This window comes from Rhinatrema bivittatum, chromosome 12 (assembly GCF_901001135.1).
Source record: "Rhinatrema bivittatum chromosome 12, aRhiBiv1.1, whole genome shotgun sequence".
NCBI lineage: Eukaryota > Metazoa > Chordata > Amphibia > Gymnophiona > Rhinatrematidae > Rhinatrema > Rhinatrema bivittatum.
Genome location: NC_042626.1, coordinates 17,735,389 through 17,750,139, shown reverse-complemented (window position 1 = coordinate 17,750,139; position 14,751 = coordinate 17,735,389). Strand labels below are relative to the sequence as shown.

The following is a 14,751-nucleotide window of genomic DNA, read 5'->3' as shown; positions in this document are numbered from 1 at the left end:
AATTATCTACCAACTTACTTTAGCTCCATGATTACAGCAACAGCCTTCAGCCAGGGGCATGCCCCAGGGCTCCTTCCGGAACCCTGCAATCATCGCCCCCTACTAGGCTCACCATTGCATGATAATAAGATTCCTTCCCCACCAGGGGCAGTAAACACTGCCTTCACAGCATCCCCAGCCCCAGCTGACCTGGCATGCAGAAGATCTGAGCCAGGAACATACCCCGGTGCAACTGTATGGCAATGTCACTAAGCCACCAAACCTGGTGCTGTGATGCCTTTTTTTTTTTTTTGTAACACATCTTATTAAAATTTTCCAAGCACATATACAAATAATGGAACTTAGCAGAACATCCTCCAACAATAACCTGTGCTTCATTACATAAAATACTAACTATAAGATTTGCTTTAAGAAATATGTCTAGACATTCTTATATTACAAATTAGTGTTGCATGCATTTGACACCAGTCAAGCTTAATTTTATGAGAATTAATTCAGATTCAAAATATCAGAGAAGTTGTAAGGGAAATTTCTTCCACATGTGGTGGGAATGCCTGTGGATTAAGAGGTATTGGGAGGTTATTGCCAAAGAGGTAGAGAATCTGACACAATCTGTTTTGGATCTCTTATTTTCTAGTGTCCCACTGGACCTGGCCACCAACGAATGAGGACAAGTTAGTGTGATAGTTCTAGGTGCTATACGCCTAAGTTAAAAATAAAAAAAGGCATACAGATTCAAGTGCTATATGATAGCAGTACATGTTGACACTGGTGGACTCCAATATAGGAAATCTCAGTGAGAGTTTCAGATCCTAGTACAGTTTGATTTCTAGTTACCTGTCTGCATGTTACAACACATCTGACTTTTGGTCAGCTCCACTGGAATGTTATTTTTAAGCAGATTTGTTTAATTATTGTAATATTTTAGTTAACAATCATCAAAAACAGCTTGATTTGAATGGTGGAACATGATTAAACCTCCAATATACTCATTACATTTCATACGATTCAGAGGAGTTTGAGATACTGTAAACAGCTGCCATCCTTAAAAGTGAGATATTGAAGCACAAAGAAACTCAACTGGAATCCTTCAGAAGGCAGCCTTTCTGAAAAGTTTGCGACAATAAAGGTTTACATTCACTTTAACATACATACACATACTAGCTAATTCCATATCCAGAGCAAAGTTCCAAAAAGCATTTAAATTCAGTGTATATCCAAAATAGCTCTGCCTCTTCCTATCTGGTCCTCATCTGCTGTGCACATTACATTACACTGAACACACATAATTGTTTTACAGTGAGTACAGTCTTTTAAAGAATAAATATAATGAATTCTCTCAAAATGTTTTGCAATAAAAAGTATTCTTCTAGTGATATCCTCTTGTTCATTTAGCCCAGATCTTTTGAGTTCAGGCATCAGCATAAGCCCGCCCTTATGGAAAACAGCAGTCCAGTATTGAAGTGTGGCTATAGGGTGTGCTCCTCTACTGATACTGTCTATAATCTCCAAACGGTGAGGCAGGTTGCAACTGAGACTGAGAGGGATCATCCACAAACTGAGGACCTGTAAATCAAGAAATACAACCATTAAGAACACCCCCCCTCAAATAAAGAACTAAGTGTGGGTGCTCTTGTGTAAATATGTGTGTAAGATGAGGGCTATGTCACAGAGTTTTATATTTTAGGGCTGACTTTTCAAAGCCATTTACTAGCATAAGCCCGTGTTTTATAAAATAGCCAGGGGCACAGTGTGTGTTATCTGGTTATGTGAACTCCAGAGAGGCATTCTGGGGAGCAAAGATGGAACTTATACACATATAGGGGCAGATTTGTTCGCACAACCCGGCACAAACAAATCTACGCCCGATTTTATAACATGCGTGCGCAGCCACATGCATGTTATAAAATCCAGGGTCGGCGCGCGCAAGGGGGTGCACAATTGTGCAACTTGCACGCACCGAGCCGCGCAGCCTGCCTCCCGGCAGGCGTAACTTACGCACACCGGCCGACCCACAATCTTGGTCTCAGCGGCAAATGGCGGCTGTGCCTGGAGGCTCAGGCCCCGCCCCTTTTTGCAAGCCCCGGGACATATGCGTGTAACCCTTTGAAAATCTGCCCCATACTTTTTTATTTTAACCCACCCCAGTTACACCCTCTAAATAGGAGGTGTAATTTTGTGTGAGTTAACCAGTGTGTGTATCGGCACAATTATCTGAGCATTTTCAAAGCAAACATACACATTTCACTTTGAGAATTCTGACTAGGGAAATTTAAGAGAAAAAGATGCACCCAAGTCCAGCACTTGGGATTATAATTGAAGAAAAAAATTCTGCCACATTTGTGTATGTTTAGAAAGATCTGGAAAAACATTAACTTTCTTCCCTAAAAAGGGAAGAAATCTATTTTTGAAGAAAAGTTTCTAAACTAAATCTCTGTCTGTTTCCATAGCAAAATAAACTATCAAGGTTTTCCCAGTCACAATATTCTCCCGAGAGTTTTCTAATAAAGCAGATACATCTAACCTATCAGTAGAAATTAAACCATTGCCTCCTTCTTGAACAGTTAAAGTCTAATGTAGTTCAGAATTAAGGCTTTAATATTTTATTTTTGTGAAGATATTAGAAAAATTGTATGCTTGCTAACTGATACTGATTTATGAACTTTAGTTTTTCTTATGATGTTATTTCAATCTTCATAAGAAAGCTTTACCTGTACTGCACTGGCTATTTTTGTTTGTACTTATGCACAATTGTATAAATAAAAAGTTTAAAAAAAGAAAATGTTGACTAAATCTGCATATACAACTTAAAAAGTTTAAAATGGCAACTGCCTGCTGCAAGAGCAAACCATCTGGCACATAAAAGGGCCTGGACTTGATAGACCTTCAATCCATTGCCTATTAATCACTTAACACATGGCACTAAAGATTTCAGCCTTATCAGATTCTCCTTCGGACACTGATAAGCAAGAGGTTCCTCCAGAAGAAATAAAGGGGACAAAGAGTAATTTACTCCCTACATATCTGTAGCTTACATACTGCAGCATGGTCAGAAATGTATGCTCATGTTTCAGAAAAAAGGGATGAAGAGAAAAGGATTTTAGTCATAATTTAGGATACTCAAGAATCTCACCGTTGGGAAATTGTGCAGAGGCAAATCTTGTTAAGAGAATACCAGCTCCTTCAATCAAAGCTAGAAGAATACCTCCCATAGCAGCAGAGCCAACCATGGCAATGGGCCCATCTATAGAAAATAAGACAAAGAAAATAGTGCCTTTGAAAGTCATTTTCACTACTGCAGAGATATTTAATGTAGCATTTTTAAAGCAGAATGAAAGTTCCTCAGCATCTAACTAGTGTGGAGAGAAAGATGGGTTATGTATCTGTGACAATCCTTTCCCCCCCCCCCCCCCCCCCCATTTAGTGAATTTTGACAACTTGTTTTCTGAGCAGACAGAATTACGCATTCCTTTTACAATAAGTCAAGATTCCTCTACTTTAGACTGTACTATTGTACTTTTATATTTAATTACTATTTAACGAGTTCTCTTCATAATTTATATTTCTGAGTGACCTTTCTTTAATGGAAGGTAGGAGGATTAGTGTTACTGAGGTAAAGTGCTGAGAAAGGGAAAAAGGAGCTGCTACTTTTAACTCCCCTTTCCCTCCTACTCTCTTGGTCATCTCTAATAGATTTCCCAAGGCTTGAGAAGGAAGGAATAACAAGATATTCCTCCACTTTCTACTTAAGTATTGAGGATATGATTGAATGAGCTGTACGAGAGCTGATCTGGGGATTAATATTAACAGAACTGGATTATTTGTAGGCTGTAATACCTTTTATTGGACCAACATAGTAACTATTCTAACATGATGCACTCAAGCTTTTGAGATCACACAGATCCCATTGTCAGATTTGACAGTAAGGCTCAAGGAACGACCTATAAACGTCACACTGGCTTGCAGCCATCAGGAGGGATGTCAAACTAGCTTATAATTGACAGAAGAGATGTCCTATTGGACTGTAGCCAAAAGGAAAAATGTCACTCTAGCTGACAGATGTGATTTCACACAGGAGCAGACATCATTGGTGTCAGGATGGCTGATAGGAGAGATCTCACATTGGCTTGTGGCTGACAACCTGTTGTCACACTGGTTTATAGCTGGCAGAGGTTATTGGATAATGTAATTCTTTGTCAGTGGTGAATGAAAACACATCTCATAGCCTGTTCTGGTATTCTTACAGAATGCCAGCTGCTGCAACATTAAAACAGCCAACAATGCAATTTCCTTACATTATTCATATATATGACCTTAGACTGCTTAAAGGAAAATTGGTTCTTACTTGCTAATTTTCGTTCCTGTAGTACCACAGATCAGTCCACACTCATGGATTTTGCATCCCTGCCAGCAGATAGAGACAGAGAAAGTTTCACTGACACTGTACGTATCTCAGTGTGCCACCTGCAGTCCTTCAGTATTGACCTGTACCCAAGCAAAGATGATAACACTGCAAATAATTTTAACAGCAACAACCCCCCCCCCCCTCAACAAACAGGAAGGTGGTGATGCTGAAACCAACTGGAAACCGCATCCCAGAAACTAAGGTAAATATAACAGCGGGGAAAACCCACTGTCAGCTCTGCAATCATACAAACCATCAGAATGAGCGGTTGACTATAATGGGCAGGGGGAAGGGGGGGGGGGGAATGGCCCCACCAGGACCACACAACTCCCTGGGAGCATCAAGAAATTTTCTTCCGATTTCTTTATTTTCACCAGACTCCAGGTTTTGCACCATCTACCACCTGCTGGAAACAGAGAAATACTGAAGGACTGCAGGTGGCACACTGAGATACGTACAGTGTCAGAGAAAGTTTCACTATCTCCATCTGCTGGCAGGGATGCAAAACCCAGGTGTCTGGACTGATCTGGGTACATACTGGAACTAAAGATTATCAGAGCAGACGTCAGTGGAGTAGAGAGAGAATACTGGCTTGGAGAGCATTATGCCAAGGAGCCAGAGGGAATGGAAATTTGGTCAGAGGAAGGCCTCAGTAAGAGAAATCACTAAAAGTTTAATGTTGTATTGTAAGGGTGCTTCTAAAATGGGGTTTCCAGGTCACTATAAATCCTCTGGTCAGTGAACTGTATCTAAGAAATGCAAAATAGATTCTACTGTTCGCCCTCAGCTAAGTACAATAATTGTATGTTGGAGTATTTCATCACCTGAATCTCTGAAGAGATTTTTTGCTTGTGTTCCATAGTCCTATATTCATTATTTAAAAAAAAAAAAAAAAAAAAGGACTGTTCCCAGAGACTCATGAAGCATCCTCTGTAACAGCCCCAGTGACAGGTCGAACCCTCAGCCTCCATTCTCCATCAACTATAAGTCAGAATTCAGGGCCTGAAACCTATTACAGTTAAATAAATAAAATCATCACAAAACTTTGCTGGACTTATGAGACTTCTACAAAAAAAAAAAAAGGTTACCTTTTTAGTTGTGGATGATGATTTTGCTGCTTTAATACAATTATGAGAAATAATTTTACAAAAGCAAAACAATAGAGGCTATTCAGAAGACAAGTGAGAGATGTAAGGAAGACTTACTACGTGCTGCTAGTACGGCACCAGTTAAGGCACCACTTGTAATGGAATTCCAGGGGTCTTCTTTCCCCCTCATCTTCACCATGCTGCAATCAATCATGGAAAAGAGACCACCCCAGATTGCAAAACTGCCTGAAAAGAGGCAAGAATCCAGATGAATGGAAAACATCCACACTCATTCTCTTTAACTGCACCAACAAAATGTAGAAAACCCGGATCTGATCGGAAACCACAAAGGCCTAATGGAAATCTATTAAGAGCATTTTAAATGAGGGGTGGTCAAAAATTTGGCAACTAAAATTGAATGCAAAAAAAAAAAAAAGACATGAATTTGGGCACAAAAATCAAAGAGGGCAATACATAATTTTGGCAAATAGGATAGTGGTGGGGAGGTACTGATGTGCACTAAACAGGAGAGAGATCTTAGAGTAATCATATCTGATCATTTCAAGACTGCAAATTATAAAGCTAATAGCAAGAGCCAGAGAAATTCTAGGGTGCCCAGGGAGAAGTATAACCACTAAGAAAGTGATGTCGTCACGGTGAGAGCTCATCTAGAATATTGTATCCTATTCTGGAGGCTCTGTTTTTAAAAGGATATATAGGTAAAGGAATTTCAGAGGAGTCTACACTATAAAACCTATGAGGCAAGCTTTAAGCTAAATATGTATACCCAAGAGGAGAAGTAGGATATGACAGAGACATTAAATTACTGCAAAGGTATAAATAATGCAAAAGTAGTAAACATTTTTCTGTGGAAAGGAAGTTCTAAAATGAGGTCACTGCATGAGATTGAAATTGGGTACACTGAGGAGCAACAGTGTACAAGACAGAGATAAAACAGTATCAGATTTAAGAAAGAAAGGAACAGGCACAGAGGATCTGTAGGTGCAGGAAAGTGAAGAAAAAGCCAGAATTCAAGTATAATATTCACCAGGAAGGGAAAATGGGCAGACTAGATGGGCCTTGTAGTCTTAATCTGCTGTCATGTTCTAAGTTTCTATGTCAGTAGACCCATGTTTTTGTAAAGTGAAAGCAAAGTGTCTGATTTTAATTGCATAATTTCAAAATGTGAAGACTTAGTTTAAACTAGCTTAGCATAGTAAATGATGGCAGATACAGACCAATGTGGCCCACCCAGGTTGCCCAGCAACTTATTTATAATATTAAAACTGTCTATGTATGTATGGTGTGTGTGTACGTGGGGGGGGGGGGGGGGTGTCAGGGGAGTGATGTGATGGAGTGATGGGTCCTGTGGTTTTGCCAGGGCTTCCCAGTAGATTTCAAACAGAAAATGTCTGGGAACTGCTGGTCTAATACATACATCTGATTGGTTTTGAGAGCTCCTACTTGCTCTGGCAGAGAGAGCAGTCATCACTTTAATAAGCATTTTAAACAGACTCTTTCACCACTTAACTTCTAGAGGGATACTTTCCAAATGCTTAGCTGTTTACAGATTCTGCAGATTTTTTTCAGCTTTATGTAATGTCCCAGAGACCCAGGTCATTAGATATTTACCTTAAAATGAGATGATTTTCAACAATTTCCTACCAAACTCCTATGAAATTTAGAAGAATGAAGGAAGGAAATTCATTGATTTTTATATCACAACCACATTTTTAAAAAGCAATATTGAGATATAGCTCACTAAGGGCCTTATTTACCAAGGCTATCGCAGCAGGCTTGCACTGTTAGCGCAAGCCTGCGAAGGTAGTGCATGCCTGCACTACCTAAATCGGGGCGGAGTTTGCCCCGGAAGAGGAGGAGTCTGGCCGTCACCGGGGCCGACTCCGCGGACTGCGAAAAGGTAAGGGCCTTTTCGCATCCTACTTCGCACCCAATAGCTACACCTTCTATGGTGGCGCTACTGGGTGCGAAACTAGCAGCGATCACACCACGGCGGTGCGATCGCTGCTGGCTAGCGCAGGACCGTCCCCCCGCTTCATCCCCCACCCCCCATTAGTGCAGTTTTCTAAAGTATCGCAGGCCTGCGATACTTTAGAAAATGAGGCCCTAAAGGACTTAAATTTATTATCAATACCTTTTGTACATTTACAAATTATTTTATCTGATGCATGCTTGCAATAATTCTGTACATTCCCAGTGGCTCTCTAACTACTGCCAGAAACCAGCAAGGGTCAGGCATCAGTTGGAAGCAGAGAGATGTGGAAAGAAAATAAATCCTGGGCAAGCCATTATTTTGTTTCTTTCCCCACAGCTGGACTGCGGCCTCTTTCCTGCCCTGCTGAATAAAAAAAGCCTGGCTATAGGATTGGGAGTCCCCTACCTCCCAGCTGTGGTGCTCTGGTTCTGATGGATATCATACTCCCTCGCAAACGGTGATTCACACCCTGAAACAAAGCAAAGCAGAAATCATACTGGATTTGTGGTCTAGCTTACCTTAGTAAAACAACATCGGAGTACTCTTATTCAAGTTAACATGCAAGACAGAATATACACACATTCCATCTACAGATACTGAATCTTCTTTTCTAGTCATTTGCTCAAGCCACTTCCAGATTCTGCTGTTGTCTCTTGCTCCTTTGCCAGGCACAACTTTGCTGCTGTTGTGATGGCTGTGGCTGGGTTTGTGGATAAGGCGGCGAACAGTACGATGAATATGGCCTGTACGGCTGTCTCTCGGAAATAGGTCTTTCTGTATGATGGGTAATACTTCTTGCCTGAGGATTGCTCGGTGGGAGACGCCAGGGACAAGACCACTATGTTCTGCTCCTTTAATTGGGCCACAGTTTCACACAGCTTGTCTCCAAAGAGATTGTCCGGGAGACAGAGGAGGTTGGCCAATTTCTCATGGATGTCTTCTCGAATGGCACTGACCCGAAGCCATGCCATCTGCCAAGTGGTTATGGCTCCTGCTGTGGTATGAGCGGAGGTTTCGAAGGCCTCATATATTGTATGCAATAAATGCCTTAGTCCCTCCTCCAGGTCGTGAAGTTGTTGTGGTGGGGCCTCATTCGGCGCAGAGGCAGTAAAACGGGGCATGAGCGACTGAAGGCACTCGTAAAGATACTGAGTGATATAGAATTGGTGCTGCTGGATCTTCACATTCAGCATACCCATCTGGAATGCTCTTCTGCCGAAGTCACCCAGGTATTCACAGTCATGACCTGGAGGGGGGGGGGTGTTCGAATGAAGGCGTAATTTTTTAGCCTTCTTTATGGCCGACTCGACCACTACGGAGGCATGTGGGAGTTGGACCACGCTGTACAATGGAGATTGATGCATCTGGAACTTGAGATCTGTCTTCAGTGAGGTCGCTTGCCCTGAGAAGGGGGTACTCCCAAGCCTTCGTCATGGAAACATAGCCTAGATAAAACAATTTCAGTGCTCAAACCATTTGCGACATATTCTCTTAACTTACCACTGGAGAATTTCTAAAACCTTTCACAGCCTGGAAGATGCCACCTCCTATGGCCCCCATGGTAAAGGCACCACCACAGTCATCTACTATCCGCCAGGGACTAAAGAGAAAGAACCCAAACATAGTAATTAATGCACAGAACCAAAGTAATGAATTTAGGTTAATTGTTTCTCTTTCCACAGACTCTCACATTAGTGCATGTTTTCCTTCACATTTTAGCCACTAAGCAGTGTTTTTTTGGTTGTTTTTTTTTTTTTTTACTGATAGTTGCTCTGGGGATGGGACACAAGATCTTCTTGTTTCTTCTACCAGACAGGCAGGGATGCAAGGAATATAGAAAGTTGTACATACCCTGTAGGTAGGAAATTAATCTTTATCTTTTATTTGGATTTATTGATCACCCATATCCTAGGCGATGTACATAAGCATGATCACATCCTTTACATAAAATCAGTAGTCACAGTCAGAACAAAGACAAAATAAGACAAAATCCACCCATAGTCCTTTTATATCAAGCAACAGGGCTCTGACATAATCAGTGAATTAACCCAACACACTCGATGATGGTAAAGGCTATCCAGCTAACTTTAGAGGTATATTCAATAGTGCTCCTTGGCCTGACCAGATTCATTAAGGCTTTGCTCCCATTTTGTGTCTATGGGAAAAACCCTTAGTGAATCAGGTACTTAGCTGGCTAAGTTAATCAGCTAATTCTGACTATCAGCGTTAGCCATATAACTTACCCGGCTAAATCAAGTCCTCCCAGCCCATGGAACACCCTAACATATCCGGCTAACTTATTAGCTGCCTGGAATATAGCCGGATAAGTACCCATATCTTCATTTAGCCAGATATCCTTGATTGAAACCTCACTGAGGATATTGAAGCCGGCATAAAATAAAATTGATCAAAAGTCACTTATCTTGTTGAAAGTATTCCCATGTGCTGTGTTTAGGAATCTTCCTGCTTCAGGGAGAATCCTTAGATGGATCCACAGATTTGAACATCACTTGTATAATGACATGAATGGCATACTTGCACATAATGGTGTAAGTAGTTGACTGATGGTGTAGTTTTTAAGACCTCCTCAGTGAGTTTTCAATCAAGGATATTTTTCAGCATACAACAGTTTCACTTGCTAGGCAGAAATACATTTTCAGCATTTGTGTCTCACGCAACACTTTTTTTTAATTGTACAATCTAAAAGAATATACAAAAAGATAAAAACAGGAACATTTTACATTTCAGGACCAATGATTAAATTCAAGGGCTAGTAACTATTTATTACATTCAGAGCTTTCAGCAATGTGATAAGCCCATTCTTAAGATGATCCCATCTCTAATTTCTAAGTTTGACCATGGTGGGTGATTGAGAATTTTGTAAGTTATTATATACATTGTGGATATTATTATTGTGGCATAATAACACAGAGAGGAGCTACTTTTTTTTTTTTTTTAATATTTTGTCATTCCTTTTTTTGGACCTCCTTTGTTGGCTAGAGTCCTACTGATGATGCAGTACTTATTTAAGAAATCTATAGCCTATCTTTCATTCTAGGTGGGTAACAAATAACATCCAGAAAATTAGATAATGCCAAAAACTTAACATAAACCTTTTTGACACAGCACTGAAAAGTCTAAGACATCTAGAGCCAGTATTCATTTAGTAGTGTTGCAGCCTGTGGAAATATGAGACCAACATTAGGGTAAAGAAACAGACTGTGAAGGTGATCATAATTACTGAGTTTTAATTATCGAAATCTTGGGGGGTGGGGGTGTGTGAATTGGAGGGGATGAGGGGAGCGTAAGACAAGGCTGAAGGTTAGTCTAGGAGATCTAATACCACTGCAACGGCCCTGTGAGCCAGGGCTTTTCCTGTGTAGGGCTGCAGCTATGGAATTCCCTTTCCCAAAATGCTTGTTTAGAATCTAGTTATCTGGATAACTGGTTAAAATGCTTTGAAGGATTAAGTGGGTTGACATTTCTCTGTTACTCTTTTATACTTTTGTTTCCTGAGCTTATTTATGAAAAAAAATGTATTTCAAAGTTGCTGTGCAGAAAAGTGGTATCAGAATTGTCTGTGCTTAATATATAATAAACTTCTATCTTTTGCTCAAAATAACTATATACAGAATCATCAGTAAGCAAACTCAGATTCCCACTTTTTATAAATCTATTGCATATGCCTCAGTAATAAATGTTACATTAAATTACATATTGCCTGAAAACAATACAATAAACAAAAATGCTTAGTATACAGGCCTTAATGTGACTTGCCTAAGATCACAAAGAGCGATCAGGAGTAGTATTTGAATACTGGTTTTCTGGTTTCTAGCTTATTCCATACCAGGGAACGTTTTGAGTTCTGCTCATTTTGGGCCTGATTTTAGAAAGGATTTACACGCTTAAAATCAGGTTTTACACCAGTAAATACAACTTTACTCGTGTAAGTGGGCTTTTGAAAATTGCTACAATATGAGCCATGGCAGATCACACACTCCCACAGTAGCCTGCCAATGTGATATTTATTTAAAATTTAATTACTCGCTCTATCTATAAAAAAGACCAAAACTGTGAAGGACTTCAAAGGGGCGTGGGATAAACACTGAGATCCATAAAGTCTAGAGGATGTGAATGAAGAGAGGGTGGCTTGCAGGAAAGATAGCTAATACCTGGTGATAATACCCTTACGGTTAATGCAACTACGACAGTGCCCTGTGCTTCAACGGCAAGAGGAAATGTGGATAAAGGATTTGCATTCACAAAAAAGTGGGGAGTAGCTTGCTTGTTACAGCGGTTACTACCCCAAACCAAACAAGCCTGATACTTCTCTTTCAATGCATATCCAGTGTAGCTCTCTGCTTCAACGGCAGGGGTGAATGAAGAAAAGATGATTTTATATTCAGACAACAACCAAGGACTAAATTACACAGTCTGGGTAAACAAATAAGCATGGGTGTAGCTTGCTTGTTACAGCAGTTACTACCCCGAATCAAGCCTGATACTTCACTTTCAATACATATCCAGAGTAGCTCTCTGCTTCAACAGCAGGGGGGGAATGAAGACAGGTGGATTTATATTCCGATAACAGCCAACAAGGACTAAATTGCACAGGCTGGGTAAACAAATAAGTATGGGAGTAGCTTGCTTATTGCGGTGGCTACTACCCCTAACCAATTAAGCTAGATACTTCACATAGAAGCAGTTCCTGCACTGTTGTCTACATTAATGGCAGGGGTGGAAGGGAAATAGAACCAAAAGGTTACATTAATGGTGGGGGTGGATGGGAAATAAAAATACACACACCTCAATGAAACCTCCGCTCAACCAACAATGGCCTTCTGAAAATCCTACCTACGCACTCCAAACAACTAACCTCAACCCGTGAAAGAGCCATATCCCTCAGCAGCCCCAAACTCTGGAACACCCTCCCAACGGAACTAAGAACTCAACCAGACCTGAAAACCTTCAAAAAGGAACTTAAAACCTGGAAGTTCACCAAAGCCTACCAAAACACCCAATGACTCATACTCACCCTCTCCAAAATATAACACAAATCTGGACTGAAACTTTCTCGTTCCCGACCCCATGTTCCCCTTGTTTCGTTAAGAATATCCCCCTCAATCTTAATAATACTTTAAATGAACGCTGTATGTATAAATGATCGCTCTTTGTATATCAATGCATCTACTAATCTTCTAACACTTTATCCATTGAATACGAGTTAATCAAAATGAATATGATATTAATCCCCATCCTAACCTCCTAACATCTTACCCATCGAAAATTGTAAACTGTTGTGATGGCAAAACCGAATGACGGTATATAAAACTTGATAAATAAATAGAACCAAAAGGTTACTAAATGCCAAGAGTAACATAAGTATGAGAGAGGAGAAAAAAAAGTGTGAAAGCTTGCTAGGCAGACTTGATGGGCCGTTGTCTTCTTCTGCAGTCATTTCTATGAATATTCTGGAGATACAGACCACATCTGAGGGTTAAAAGGTAATTTAAAAAAGTGCACATTTAGATATGAGAAAAGGGTGGTAACTGCTGCAAGGGTTATGCAGTATTGCAGATCATGAAAACATGTAGACTAGACTTATTGGTTTTTGCCTGTCAATTTCAAGGCTTCATAGGCTGAAAATTGATTTTTTTTTTTTATTTGCAATATCTCTAAGTCACAAGATTCAACAAGATTGTATTTAAGTAGTATCTGAAGATTCCATAGTTATCTTGAGAGAAGCAATCAAATTGGTAGTAACATTACTCCTAAAGCTTTTCATAAAGATCCACATTTAATAATTTCTTTAAAACCTAAATTTTTCAAATCATTGCAGTCCTCCAGCTCCTTCTAGTTTCAAGAGAATTCCAATACTCCGGTTTTAACTTTCTTTTTATAATTTATAATGAAAATCCTGTCTTTATCTTAGAAGCCCTGCATAGGTTGAGAAAACGATTTTGTGATACTCAGAATTACGAAAGACCAATGAGGACCGGGTTTTTTTTCACAGAACCGGCAGCTTTCGGGGGGGGGGAGGACGTGCTGCTGGGGTGCTTACTTTTTTCTTTTTTTAAGGAACCGTCCCAGCTCTCACTATCTCATTCATTCTCCTGAACAGAAGATTAAGCTCTCACATATATCTTCCCTATAGTAAGCTTTAAAAGGCAGTCATGCTATGTTTTAACCTTTGGGGATGGGGGGGAGAGAGCACATAGAGAACAGTAACAAGGTCAACGTGACCCCCTTAGTCACCGAATGTACGCAGAAAACCCGCCTCTAACTGGCTGTTGATATCAGAACGCGGGCAGCGGCCGTTAATATTAAAATTTCCTGCAAACGCCACCCCTCAAGCTCAGCGCAGCCGTTACAGCGCCCCCCGGGAGAGGGAGGGGCGCGCGGTCCTCCAAAAAGAAAAAAAAAACCAAAGAAATGAGAACTCACCAGGGTTCACGTGCGTACTCCTCCATTTCAGCAGCCGGTTTGTCACTGACGTCACTGCCGCCTAGAGGCTGGACAAGCTCACGTGATCGTGGGCTGAAGCGCGTGGCAGTAAAGGAACCCTGTGATTGGCTGGTGGTACCGGTTGCTGGAGCAGACGCCGCTGTTCCTGTCAGGTTGTAGTTAAGGGCGAGCATGTTTTAGTTGTACTTAAACAGGCGCTTTTTAATGACGTAAGCTGTCCTTTGCGTGAACGCAGCGCACTCATTCACATCCTTATTACAGGCCGATACAGTAAAAGTCGCGAGAGAGCGGGCGAGCGCAGAGGCCACGTTCCTGTGCGCGCGATTCAGTAAAAAAATATATTTAAATTAGGGCCCGCGGTAAAAAGAGGCGGCTGTCAGCGAGTTTGACAGCCGACGCTCAATTTTGCCGGCGTCGATTCGCAAACCCGTTGACAGCCAAGGGTTCAGCAACCGGACGCCAGCAAAATTGAGCGTCCGGTTTTCAACCCGCGAGCCGCAGGTCGATTTTAAATTTTTTTCTTAACTTTGGGACCTCCGACTTAATATCGCCATGATATTAAATCGGAGGGTGTACAGAAAACTGCTTTTCTGTACACTTTCCCGGTGCCTGCAGAAATTAATGCCTACCTTTTGGGTAGGCGCTAATTTCTGAAAGTAAAATGTGCGGCATGGCTGCACATTTTACATACTGAATGGCGCGGGAATAACTAATAGTGCCATCAACATGCATTTGCATGTCGTGGGTGCTATTAGTTTCGGGGGGGGGGGGGGGGGGGGGGGTTGGCCGCGCGTTTT

At 41.0% G+C, this 14,751-nt stretch overlaps 1 protein-coding gene across 5 annotated transcripts; it reads right to left on the bottom strand.

The window, feature by feature from the left end:
* Positions 1-14,111, bottom strand: TIMM17A (translocase of inner mitochondrial membrane 17A). 5 transcript variants are annotated; one of them, XM_029573501.1, is made up of 7 exons: positions 13,745-13,906; positions 10,603-10,668; positions 8,990-9,089; positions 7,895-7,958; positions 5,611-5,739; positions 3,134-3,244; positions 1-1,566 (listed from the first exon to the last, which is right to left on the bottom strand). In XM_029573501.1, exons 2-7 carry the CDS (start codon positions 10,650-10,652, stop codon positions 1,487-1,489), a joined length of 534 nt encoding a protein of 177 aa, XP_029429361.1. In that variant the 5' UTR covers positions 10,653-10,668; positions 13,745-13,906; the 3' UTR covers positions 1-1,486. The 5 variants fall into 5 exon arrangements, with proteins under 5 accessions (XP_029429361.1, XP_029429360.1, XP_029429364.1 ...); XM_029573500.1 differs by lacking the exons at positions 10,603-10,668; positions 13,745-13,906 and adding an exon at positions 13,934-14,111; XM_029573504.1 differs by lacking the exon at positions 10,603-10,668 and having other exon boundaries at positions 13,767-13,906.
* Positions 14,112-14,751: the final 640 nt, after the last annotated feature.

Excerpts from the sequence above, each read along its gene's own strand:
- TIMM17A (XM_029573501.1), bottom strand. The coding sequence starts at position 10,652 with ATGAATACTGGCTCTAGATGTCTTAGACTTTTCAGTGCTGTGTCAAAA. Across the intron at positions 5,740-7,894 it reads CAGAGCACCACAGCTGGGAG|GCAGTTTTGCAATCTGGGGT; the intron begins GTAGGGGACTCC and ends GCCTCTTTTCAG. Across the intron at positions 1,567-3,133 it reads CTCTGCACAATTTCCCAACG|GTCCTCAGTTTGTGGATGAT; the intron begins GTGAGATTCTTG and ends CTTGATTTACAG.